We start from the raw sequence: 12019 nt of genomic DNA on the forward strand, positions 1-12019 counted from the left end.
TTTGGGACAGTTGGTCTTTCATGGGGTGATTTGGTAGTCTTTTGAATTTGGCTTCCTGAGTGAGGAGTTTGGTGTCCCCTCTGTCTTCCATGGGCTCAAGGCTGGTGATGGTTTCCAGTTCTTGGATGGGGTTGACCGCATAGCACCAGTGATTATTCTTGCCGCCTGGTTCTGCACCTTACTGACTCTGTCAAAGTTTGACTTGGCTGCTGTGCCCCATGCTGTCGCTCCATACTCAAGTACTGGTCTAACGCAGTCATTTACATCTTCTTGAGGACCGCTGTATCTGCTCCCCACGTTGTGCCGGTTGCTTTTTCGTGAGTGCTAACCGCAGCTTAGCTCTGTTTTCGACTTTCTCTGTCTGCTGTTTCCAGGTGAGTCGCCTTTCGAAGGTCACACCAAGGTATGTGGGGGTATTGTCAGCCTGCAGCATCTGTCTGCAGAGCTTGAGGTTAGCCTTCAGTTCTTTCAGGGATAGACTAAAGATTGTGTAGGTGGTCTTTCTGGAATTGACGGTGACGAGCCACTTCTTGGTCCAGTCCTCAAGAACCTTCAGTGCCTCTTGCATCCTGTAGTTTGCTGTTGTGATATGCTCTTCTGAACACCAGAGTGCAAGATCGTCCACATAGATGTCAAAACTCTCTTAAAGGAATAGTTCACCCAAAAATTCAAATTCTCTCATTATTTACTCACCCTCATGATATCCCAGGTGTGTATGACTTTTTTCACCAGAAAGCATTTCAAGAAAAAAAGATAAATATCTTCACTCAGTAGATTCTTAAAATGCAAGTAAATGGAGATTTCTTTTCTGAAGTTCCAAAAATCACAAACAGTTAGCATAAACATCATCCATATAACACCAGCTGTTAAATCAATGTCTTCTAAAACAACATAATCACTTTTGGTGGGAAATAGCAAAATATTTAATAATTTGTTTTTTACATAATATCATCGTTTCCAGTCAGCAGCGGTATGGTTGTCACGTAATCGCTTTGGCATTTGAAACACGTGAGAACTGAGTCAAGTGCAGTGCTGTTTACAACTGAGAAGGAGGAACACTGTACTGTAGCGCTTGGTTGGTTTTGGTTTAGATCTGTATTTATCTGTTTTTTTTTTTACTTACAATGGTCTGTTTGTTTGCTTATCCTGGATGTCTCAACCGAGAGGCGAAAGTGAGATTACATCTGTATCATGGCAACGCGAATATGTCACACGAGAGACCGCTTACCCAAAGCATTGGTTTATAGTTAAAAAGTAAATTAAGGCAAGGCAAGGCAAGTTTATTTATATAGCACATTTCATACACAATGGTAATTCAAAGTGCTTTACATAGGAGAGATTAAAATAAGAATAAAAAAAAAAATAAGAATAATTGAAACAGTTTAGAATATAAAATAAAATACAGTTCAAACAGTCGGACACACAGTGGCACAGTGCTCATTCAGTAAATGCACAGCTAAACAGATGTGTTTTGAGTCTGGATTTAAATGTGACTACTGTAGGAGCACATCAGATCTCTTCTGGAAGCTGGTTCCAGCTGCGGCTGGCATAATAGCTAAAAGCAGACTCTCCTTGCTTAGAGTGAACCCTTGGTATTTCTAGCTGATGTGATCCTAATGATCTGAGTGATCTGTTGGGTTTATATTCAGTGAGCATACAGTATATGCAATATATTGAGGTCCTAGCCCATTAAGTGATATATATACCAGTAATAATACTTTAAAATCAATCCTAAATGTAACTGGGAGCCAGTGTAAAGACCTGAGGACTGGTGTGATATGTTCATATTTTCTGGTTCTGCTCAGAATCCTGGCAGCAGCGTTCTGTATGAGCTGCAACTGTCTTATGGTCTTTTTGGGAAGGCCAGTGAGGAGTCCATTAATAATCCACCCTGCTGGTGATGAAAGCATGCACAAGTTCTCTAGGTCTTGACTGGAAACAAAGCATCTAATTCTTGCAATATTTTTCAGATGATAGTATGCTGATTTAGTTATTGCTTTGACATGACTACTGAAACTAAGGTCTGACTGTAGAGACACACCAAGATTCCTGACTTGATTTTTAGTTGTTTGACCCCTAGCGTCAAGGTATGCATTCACCTTGAGAACTTCATCTTTGTTTCCAAATGCAATGACTTCAGTTTTGTCTTTGTTTAACTGAAGAAAGTTTTGGCACATCCAACTGTTTACTTCATCAATGCATTGGCACAGGGAGTCAATGGGGCTGTAATCGTTAGGTGATAGGGCTAAGTAGATCTGTGTGTCGTCTGCATAACTGTGGTAAGCATTTTGGTTCTTTCTCATTATTTGGCTCATTGGGAGCATATACAGGTTGAACAGGAGTGGCGCAAGAATTGAGCCTTGAGGGACTCCGCATGTCATGGACGTCCACTCAGACTTATGGTCTCCTATACTCGCATAATAACCTCTCCCTTCTAATGACCTGAACCATTTTAGGACCATCACAGAAAGCCCCACCTAGTTTTCCAGCCTGTCAAGAAGTATGTTGTGATCGACAGTGTCAAATGCAGCACTGAGGTCGAGTAGTACCAGTACTGATAATTTGCCTGTATCAGTATTTAAGCGAATATCGTTTATTATCTTTATGAGTGCTGTCTCTGTGCTGTGATGCGATCGGAAACCAGATTGAAAATTGTCAAAGTATCCATTTGAGTTCAAGAATTTCTTCAGCTGATTGAAGACAACTTTTTCAATGATCTTGCCTATGAAAGGAAGATTTGAGATCGGTCTATAGTTGCTTAATATGGTCTTATCCAGATTGCTCTTTTTCAAGAGGGGCTTGACAACTGCAGTTTTCAGGGAGTTTGGAAAACTCCCAGAGAGAAGTGAGGAGTTTATCACTTCTAGGAGATCTGCTTCTAAACAGTTGAACACACTTTTGAAAAAAGATGTGGGAAGTGCATCAAGGGCGCAGGTTGATGTTTTAAGGTGCTGTACGGTTTCTTCCAAAATTTTGCAATCAATTTCTTTGAAAACTTTCTCAGGTTGTGGTTTGATTTGTCTGACCCCAGCACAACTCAAGGATGTGCTAATCATCTTTCTGATATTATTGATTTTTTCAGAGAAGAAAGAAGCAAACTCGCTTGCTGTCTGAGAGCATTTCACTGGGAATCTGGCTTGGGGGGTTTGTCAGTCTCTCTACAGTCACAAAAAGAGTGCGTGTGTTGTTTAAGTTGCTGTTTATAATATTCAAGAAGAAAGTCTGTCTAGCTTTGCCTAGTTCCATATTAAAAGCATGGATGCTGTCTTTGTAGATGTTATAGTGGACTACAAGTTTTGTCTTCCGCCACATGCTTTTCTGCATTGTCTTTTCATATTTTGCACTGCTGTTGAGTTTCTCCAAGGTGCTTTTTGTCTTTTTGTCTGTAAGTACTTACATTATTATATTTTTTTTACACCAAAAATGATTGTATTGCTTTAGAAGACATTAATTTATCCAATTGAGTCGTATCGATTATGTTTATGCTGACTGTCTGTGATTTTTGGAGCTTCAAAAGAGAAATCGCCATTAATTTGCATTTTGAGGACCTAATGAGCGAAGTGTTCTTGTGTAGAAATAAAGTCATACACACCTGGGATATCATGAGTGTAAGTTAATAATGAGAGAATTTTCATTTTTGGGTGAACTAACACTTTAAGGACAGACAAAAAGTGCCAATTTACACATGGCTTTAAAAGAGTTTTAAATGGACTGGGTATATGTTGATTTATAAACATTGCGTACTGATGCTTACCCAAATGCACTTGTGAGCTGTTTTTAAATCTAGGGCAGGCATGCCATACATTTTTTTTTTTATCCACTACTGAGTACTACTTAACAGCTCTGTTTTTACTGCCCCTAAAATGCTCTTTGACAAGCCAAAGTCAAGAATGCCTTTTTTTGCCAGCACACACACACACACACACACACAAAATGTGTTCAATTCTTGACAGTCGCAAACTAGAAAAAAGCTTTGTATCGCTCACACAAAAAGCTTTGTATCGCACACACACAAAAAGCATCTTGAACTTTTTGAGAGCGAGTCGTGATGCAAAAAGATCATTTTAGTTTAGGTTTGTCTGTGTTTGGGCTGTAGAGAACAGCAAAGTGTTTCAGTCATTCTCTATCTCCGCCAATGCAGAGAATCTATTCTGGGGGGAAAGTGCTGCAGCGTTTACTCAGACAGTTAGGCTATCACAAGTTTCCCGCTGGGACCCAGTCTTTCTCTCTTTTGTTTCCTCTGCAATGCACACCTCACCACCTTCTCATGCTTGGAAAGCGAATAAAGTCTGGTAATCACACACTGAATATTTGTTTTTGGTTTTTTGTTTTATGTAAATAGTTAATTGTTCCTTTGTGTGAACAAACCCCTTACACTGAGTGTTAGACCTGAGTAATTTGTCTTTTTTTGTGCTACGGACATGAATGATACCTCATTCAGTTTATTAAAAAGAGTTGTGCTATTTTTTTTATATATTTTTTTCCGAAGTGATCAAACTTCAGATTTTCAACTGTTTTAAACATTTAAACATAGGGATGTCTACAAGGAATTGACTAATCAAGTACTTGTTCAGCACCATCTAATTGACTATTTAAAACACTATTTGAATATCGCAAATTATTTTCTTTTGCACATTTGCCTGCTGTAGACAACACTGAATTATTCTGTACTTCCCCCTAAATCTCTCAACAAATCTCGCAGTTACAAGAGAATTATAACGAAGTGTAATGTGAACTGAATTAATGTATATTGCATATTGTTTACTAAATAAATGCAAAATTTGTTGAAGTTAGCTTATTTTCACTTGATTTAACCATGAACAGTGGTTCCACATGTATGAAATGAGTTTTCTTAAATTAAAATTACCATGTAATTTCATCTTAATTACTTCAAGTAGAGGGAACTTAACTGAATCAAGTAAACTCAACAAAATGTAACATGTCAAACCAACTCAAATGAAAATGAAAAGTGATATCCTAGCTAGTGACAGGAAATATTAGCATGCTAAGTACATGCTGGTGGGAAGCAATACTGAGTGCCACTTGGTCACTTTGCAATTGTTAGCACAGCATTTGTTCAATAGATAAAGCAATAAGTTGAATACTCAAAATGAATTGGTCCTCCATCTAGGCTAAATCTCAACTATTACCATGACGGTGACCTCCAAAACTGCAACAACAGAATCTTTTATAAACCTCAACATAACAAAATGTTTAATATTTAAAAAGTATCCACCTTTAAATTAATCCGGCAAAAAGACACTGAAATCTTAATTTTGACATTTACTTTCCCTGTGGAGTCCCATGCAAAGCATGCTGGAACAAGAAATCCTCTGCCAGTTTCAGTTTTTCAAACAAAAATATTCATGTTGTCCTAATACAAATGGATTAAGTAAAACTAAAGACACTTTTTTTTAATAGTTGAATCAACTTAATTCATTAAAGTTCCCTTGATTACATGATTTTTTTTAGTAAAATGAACATTGGAGGATTGAGTAAAACTGAAAATAGTGAAAGGTTATTTTTTGAGTGTCCCTGGGATGAATCACTTTTGTTGTAGTGTTGTAAGTAGTTTTGGATAAAATTTCAAGTAGAGGGAACTTAACTGAATCAAGTTTGTATTTGTCTCCCAAACTAATATCTAGCATTTATGCATTCACCACAATATATGGTGTGAATACGTTGTTTGTTTTTTAAACCATTTTTGAATGTTGGTCATCTAATTATAATTTCGAGTCAGAACTATCAGTCTTAAAATCTACTTTTGTTGTATTCCATATTTGTACATTTAAAAAAAAACTTTTTTTTTTTATCACACAATCTGCTAAATGATTGTGGCCCTGGCAATCATCCACGATCACCCTAGTATTGAAGTGGTGACTATCGTATGGGCAGGCAGCATTCATGTTGCTATTGGTATATTTCAGTGCCTCTTTCTTTTTTACAGGTTAATTCATGGAGGGCAACTTCTAAATGGTTTAGCTGGTCCTACCATAATGAGTGCTGGTCCTCTGCTCTCTACTACTTGGTTTGCTCCTGATCAAAGGGCCACGGCCACTGCTGTTGCTTCACTGGTCAGCTACCTTGGATCAGCATGCGCCTTTCTGGTTGGTCCATTGGCCGTCCCTGCGCCCAATGATACCCAGATAGTGGGCTTCACCATCCACTGGGACCAAAACCACATCGGAGATAAGATACAGTTTGTCCTTTATGCAGGTACGCTATTGCCTGCTGAGAAATCCACAAACATTATTCATGCTCAGTCAATACTGAACCATTTTAAACTTTTGCCAAACAGAAAAGCAATCATAAGAAATCAATCCATAGTGCCTCTCCAAATACCACAATCAAATGTCTTGACGTCTTTTGCATTCACATCTTTATAAAAATTGACATTTTTCTGCTTAACCGATTCAGAATATTAAAACATTTAGAAAGAGAGAGAAATCTCACCCAATAATAGATTGATACACTGACTCTGATTAAGTTAAAAGATGTTGCTGTTACTTTTCTGGGTGGAAAAGATATGGAATGGCTGGTGGCTATGAGAAATTAATTTCAAAATTGTGCATCAAGATGCAGCCACATGCACCAGATTTTGACAAGCTCCGTGAAGAAGTAACATTTTAAGAGAGACAATAATCTTTTCAAACCAATAAAAGCATTCAAAGAAATCAAATGTTTAGACACACCAGCTCATTGTTTAGTTTTACCAGTTTCCATATTTTAGAATAAGTCATGAAATGAATCAAAACTACATTGCACTGATGTCAGACTAAATTGGTTCTGATGCCAGAATAATTATTGTTTGGTTGGCATCCATCAATTTTGAAATATAAAGAGAAAGCAATCAATTTAGATGAATCATCTTTCATTGTAAAATGTTTAATTCACTTGATTATTCAAAAAATTATTACTTGATTATATGAAGCATTATATGAAGCACCAAAAATAGCTATTTTGATATACAGTGTATCGTAATCATTATATAAGGCTTTGGTCATACCGCCCACCACTAGCCAGGTAAACCTGTTCTTGAAGATAGAAAATAGCATATTTATAGTAAGGATATTGTTTAGAAATGAACTTGCTAAAAAAAAAAATGTGGACTCTGTCCAAGAAAATTACACACATTATATGATGTGGACAGGGCCCAGAAGAGGACAAAAAGAGATTTAGGAACTAAACCTGAATACTGTGCTGCTGGCAGTGTGAGTGCATCAGGATTTGAGAAACTGTGCCAACAAGTTTTTGGATTTTATTTGTCCTTGGCTACAGCACCACTATCTAATGAACTTGGTCACACCATTATGAATTCCAGCACTAGATGAGCTTGTTGGAAAGCTGTGGATATGGCTGTTTCTATTTGCGTGGACTAGGGTTAATGAGCTGATTAGCTGTCTTATTGTGAATTTCCTCCCTCTACAGGCTTGTAATAAATCTGCTAGACTCATAGTTAACTCTAGATTAATGTGAGCCATCTAATGACCATTAATAATGCTGGTTTGGATACTCTCTTATCTCTCTCTCTCTCGCTCGCTTGCTCGCTCGCTCTAATTTGAATTTAGTGTTGGACTATTGCACTGAAATGCCCGATACGCTAAGCATTTACAGTACATTTTACATTTACTTTTAAGCTCTTTTTTTATTTTTTTAAATAACACAATTTGAACAAGTCCGTAGAATCTTTGTGAGATTTATCATTGCTACTGTGAATGATAAATCTTGTGTGTTTGTGAAATGCAGAGTTCGGGATGATTGCAGCACTTTTCGTGGCTGTGCTGTTCTACTTCCCCTCACGGCCGCCCATTCCTCCCAGCGTAGCAGCGGCCAGCCAGCGTCTTAGCTACAGGAGCAGCATCTGCAGACTGTTCAGGTACATTAACTGTCATACCCTACCAGCATCTATTTTAAAAGTATATGAGTAAAATGAATAGTTCAACATTTATTTTTTCTCTTCTTTGGAACACAGAGATATTTGGCAGAATGTGCAAGCTGGTCTTATTCCATAGTTTGAAAGTAGATGGTGATATCAACTGTCAACCCCCCAAAAAGGGCTAAAGTACCATAGAATTTTCTCATGCTATACATATAAAGCCTTCTTAAGCCACATTATTTCTTTTTGATGTAAACCATAATTTAGGTGGAAATGCACAGAAAATCTTGCTTTGTGATATGCATAAACGTGGTTTTTGTGCCATGCTTGAATGTGCAAAAAGCAGTGAGATTTGAAAGGTACAGAGGAAGGCAAGATTTTCACTTGTCTTTGGCCTTGACCTCACAAGTTATTTTATGGCTGTAGAAGACTTTGAATATGGCTTACACATTTAATAGAATACTTTTATTGTACATTTGTGTTTTTTTTTTGGAGCTTGACAGTCTGAATCACCCTCCACTGTTGTTGGAAAAAGCAGCTTTGACATTCTGCCAAGATCTCCTTTGTGTTCCGCAGAAGGCAAATCATCAATTACTAATTTTTTGAATGGCATAAGAATTAATAGATAATAATGACTGATCTTTACCTTTAAACTCTAAGAACAAGGAATCCAATCTCGAAAATGCCTAAACAAAGTACTAATTGCAGATGAAATAACAGATTTTGAACTTGATTCTCATTGTTCCTAACTGGCATTTTCCAGATAATTTGTTTTGAGAACATCTAGATGTGCACACAACAATGGGCATCTGTTATTTTTGGCCTTTTTGTATAATTACACACCATCTCTCCCTGATCTCAGCACGCTATCTGTAGTTTGACTATTGATTTTACCAAAGGGAATCTTAATGAACAGGGTCATTTTGATTGCAGTATGTTGTGGTTGGCATTTAATGCACATCAAAGATGAAATTCTCTCCCTGCCCTGCAGATTTATTACCAAGGCTTATGATGGCACAAGAGGTCCATCCTCAATAAATAAAACATTTTCATATGTAAATTTTGTATCCCACTGAAGTCTATCAAGGCCAGTCTGACCACAGTGGCACAGTTTTACAGTGAGTTAGAGCCCTCTTGATGTAGGCTCACCACAAAGCTTGGGGCATTTGCAATATTCACAGATCAGAGGAAGCCATCCCTGCTTTGAATGCATTCTCACAGCAACTCCAAAGGAATTGGCTGAAATCTGTGGACTGTTGGACTGTGGAGTTTTGAGCATCGACTGTTGTAGAGAGACTGAAATTGCCAGCAGTTCAGCCCCTCCGAGGCACACCAGAACTTTCAAGTATCTCTTGCAGTTTCACTAACTCCAGAGTTAGACAAACTACTTAAACATTTAGCTATTTAAGCTACCAACTACTCTACAAAAAAGTAGCTATTCTATGCTAAAAGCTATTGGTTAGAGAAAGTAACTAGTTACATTGTAAGGCCAAGTGCACACTACACAACTTGCAGTCGGCACCCTGAACACATTTAACAACAGTCTTTTGTTTGTTTGTTTGTTTGACTGTTTCTCCGAGATGCAGCTGAAATTTGATCTAAGCACAAGCGCAACATTTCAAGTAGAATTCTCCATTATTTTTGTTCTACCCTGAGCTTCAGATGTATGTGCTGGTTTTCTGTGTCTCTGCATATTGATATCAAACTCACTGAAGAAGTTACATGAAGTTCTCGTGCTTGCATATCCATTCACTGTTTACATTTTTCAGATCAAAAGTTTAATCAGGCAATGCTAGTTCTGATTCAACATACCGTAATTTCCGGACTATTGAGCGCACCTGAATATAAGCCGCACCCACTGATTTTTAAATAAAATATTATTTTAAACATAAATAAGCCGCACCTGTCTATAAGCCGCAGGTGCCTACCGGTACATTGAAACTTTACTCAGGCTTTAACGAAACACGGCTTGTAACAAAAATAAATAGGCTTTAACGAAACGATGTGGCAGCGGGCGTGGTCAAGCGCCCGTCCGGAGAGAAAAGCGGTGTTAGACATAATTTAGCGCAGGTGTAAGCGCCCTTACAGCTTTTCTCTCCCGGACGGGCGCTTGACCACGCCCCCGCTGCCACACACGGCTTGTAATAAAACATTTGCAGTAAACAGTAGCCTACCAAGAAAGTCATTGGTCACTATCTTCCTCGTCCTGTGCACTGAAACCACTGAAGTCATCTCCTTCGGTGTCGGAGTTGAATAGCCTCAGATTAGTTGTCTTTTTGCACTGAGTCAATTCCTCACGCTGCTGTTTCCAACGTCTTAGCCCTATCATCGACTCATTAAGACCAAGCTCCCGTGCAGCAGCTCTATTTGCTTTTCCAATAGCCAGATCAATCGCCTTCAACTTGAAAGCAGCATCATATGCATTTCTCCGTGTCTTGAGGGTGACAAAATGACTACCGCAATCAGAATGATGGGAAGTTTGAGCGCGCTCGATCTAAACAGTAAACAAAAAAAGTTGTTTTGACCTTAACCCGTTCGGCAATTTCATTGGTCTAATGAAAGCTTCACGCTGCCAAAAAACTGAGCACGTCACCGAATGATTTTTTTTTTTTTTATAAAATTTGAAAGCGGGAAAAATCCATATATTAGCCGCGTCATTGTATAAGCCGCGAGGTTCAAAGCGTGGGGAAAAAGTTGCGGCTTATAGTCCGGAAATTACGGTAAATGTAAAAAGATGTCAGACATGATCTTGATTGCTGAAATATTTTCAGGGAAAATATAACATTACCGTTTTCCAATACTATCCCACTACTTAAAGCTGAAGTGTGCAACTTTTTCATTGTGGGTGTAATTTCATTGATGTTTAAACAAAAAATTTGGATTTGACTAGTCTAAAATGTAAGAAACCTTCATAAAACAGTAAAAAAAACATTGTGTGCTTATATGACCCATTTAAAATACTTAATCTATTCCAACAGACAAGTCCGACACTACATTCCATTTAGGGGCATTTATCTGTGACGTGCATGCCTTGCATTATGATCATTGTACATTAAATATAGAACATGACACGCATTCACTGAATCAACGTTAGCATACAGGCATATTTATTGAAAACAATTGAATGAACAGTGCAGCACCAATAGAGCAACCTTAATAGCCTGTTCTATGGAATTTACCAAGTAGAAGTTACTTAACATTAAAACAATTAGGACATTGTAGAAAATAAATAACAGGTAAGCCAAATCTACGACATAAAAAATGTGCTGAAAAGTTGCACGTAAAGTTGCAGCTGTTAAAAACGTTAACCAATAACAGTTATGATGTAAAATAAAAAAATATGCCTTTGAAAAATGTACAATAAACCAAATGGATTGTCTTAAACATGCCATGCACACAGAATAAAAGATGGTTTATCCTGTTAAGCAGTCAGCACATTGTTACAAATGGCCTTCTTGATCAGGGTAAAAAAAAAATATTATTCCTAGCCTAAAATAGTTATTTTCGAGGCTATTTAATCCGAAACACAAATATTTTGATGGACAAAATGAACATGTCAACAAGGTCCAGTAAAAGACTGGACCTGGCTAACCTGAGGCGATTGAGATCCTGTGCTTGAAAAAGCCAGCTCGGCAGGAAAATAACTTGAAAGCGCACACAAATTTAAAGAAGACTCCAATGTGAAAACATCCATAGCGACTTGCTAGCCAACTTTTCAGAAATCCACTTCCCGCACCACCACCGAATTGATTTCCATCGCTACTTGCTCCTCTTGCAAGAGGACATTTTTCTGTGCACGCCGCGATTGAGAGCGGGAAGAAGCATGCGCAGCCTGAGGTGAACTGAAGCTTTGTTTCCATTTACTCCAGATATCCTCTTTTTTTAATACTATGTGTAGTAATAATTATATTTAAAATGTGTAACATTAACATGATATTAATTTAAGCACAGCCTTTGTAATATTGTAAAATATTGAAGACTATTATTTCCAGTGTCGACTAGCAGCGTCAGAACCGTTTAGTCTCGCACATCCCTAGTTAAAATGCTTTCTGCTATCCCAGCTTAATTTGCAGAGAAATCAATAAGTTAGCCATTCGTAGGTTGTTTTCCTCAAATGGTAAACACTGTCAATTTGGTAATAGC

The 12019-nt window shown here is 37.8% G+C and overlaps 1 protein-coding gene across 1 annotated transcript in view; it reads left to right on the forward strand.

Moving 5' to 3' along the window:
* Window positions 1-12019, forward strand: part of LOC127658543 (solute carrier family 49 member 4-like) — a 60383-nt gene that overhangs the window by 15121 nt on the left and 33243 nt on the right. Inside the window, exons 3-4 of the mRNA XM_052147890.1 lie at window positions 5948-6216; window positions 7747-7876. Coding sequence (XP_052003850.1) covers window positions 5948-6216; window positions 7747-7876 — 399 coding nt within the window. The remainder of the gene's footprint in view (window positions 1-5947; window positions 6217-7746; window positions 7877-12019) is intronic.

The sequence above is a fragment of the Xyrauchen texanus genome, chromosome 18, assembly GCF_025860055.1.
Source record: "Xyrauchen texanus isolate HMW12.3.18 chromosome 18, RBS_HiC_50CHRs, whole genome shotgun sequence".
NCBI classification, from domain to species: Eukaryota; Metazoa; Chordata; class Actinopteri; order Cypriniformes; family Catostomidae; genus Xyrauchen; species Xyrauchen texanus.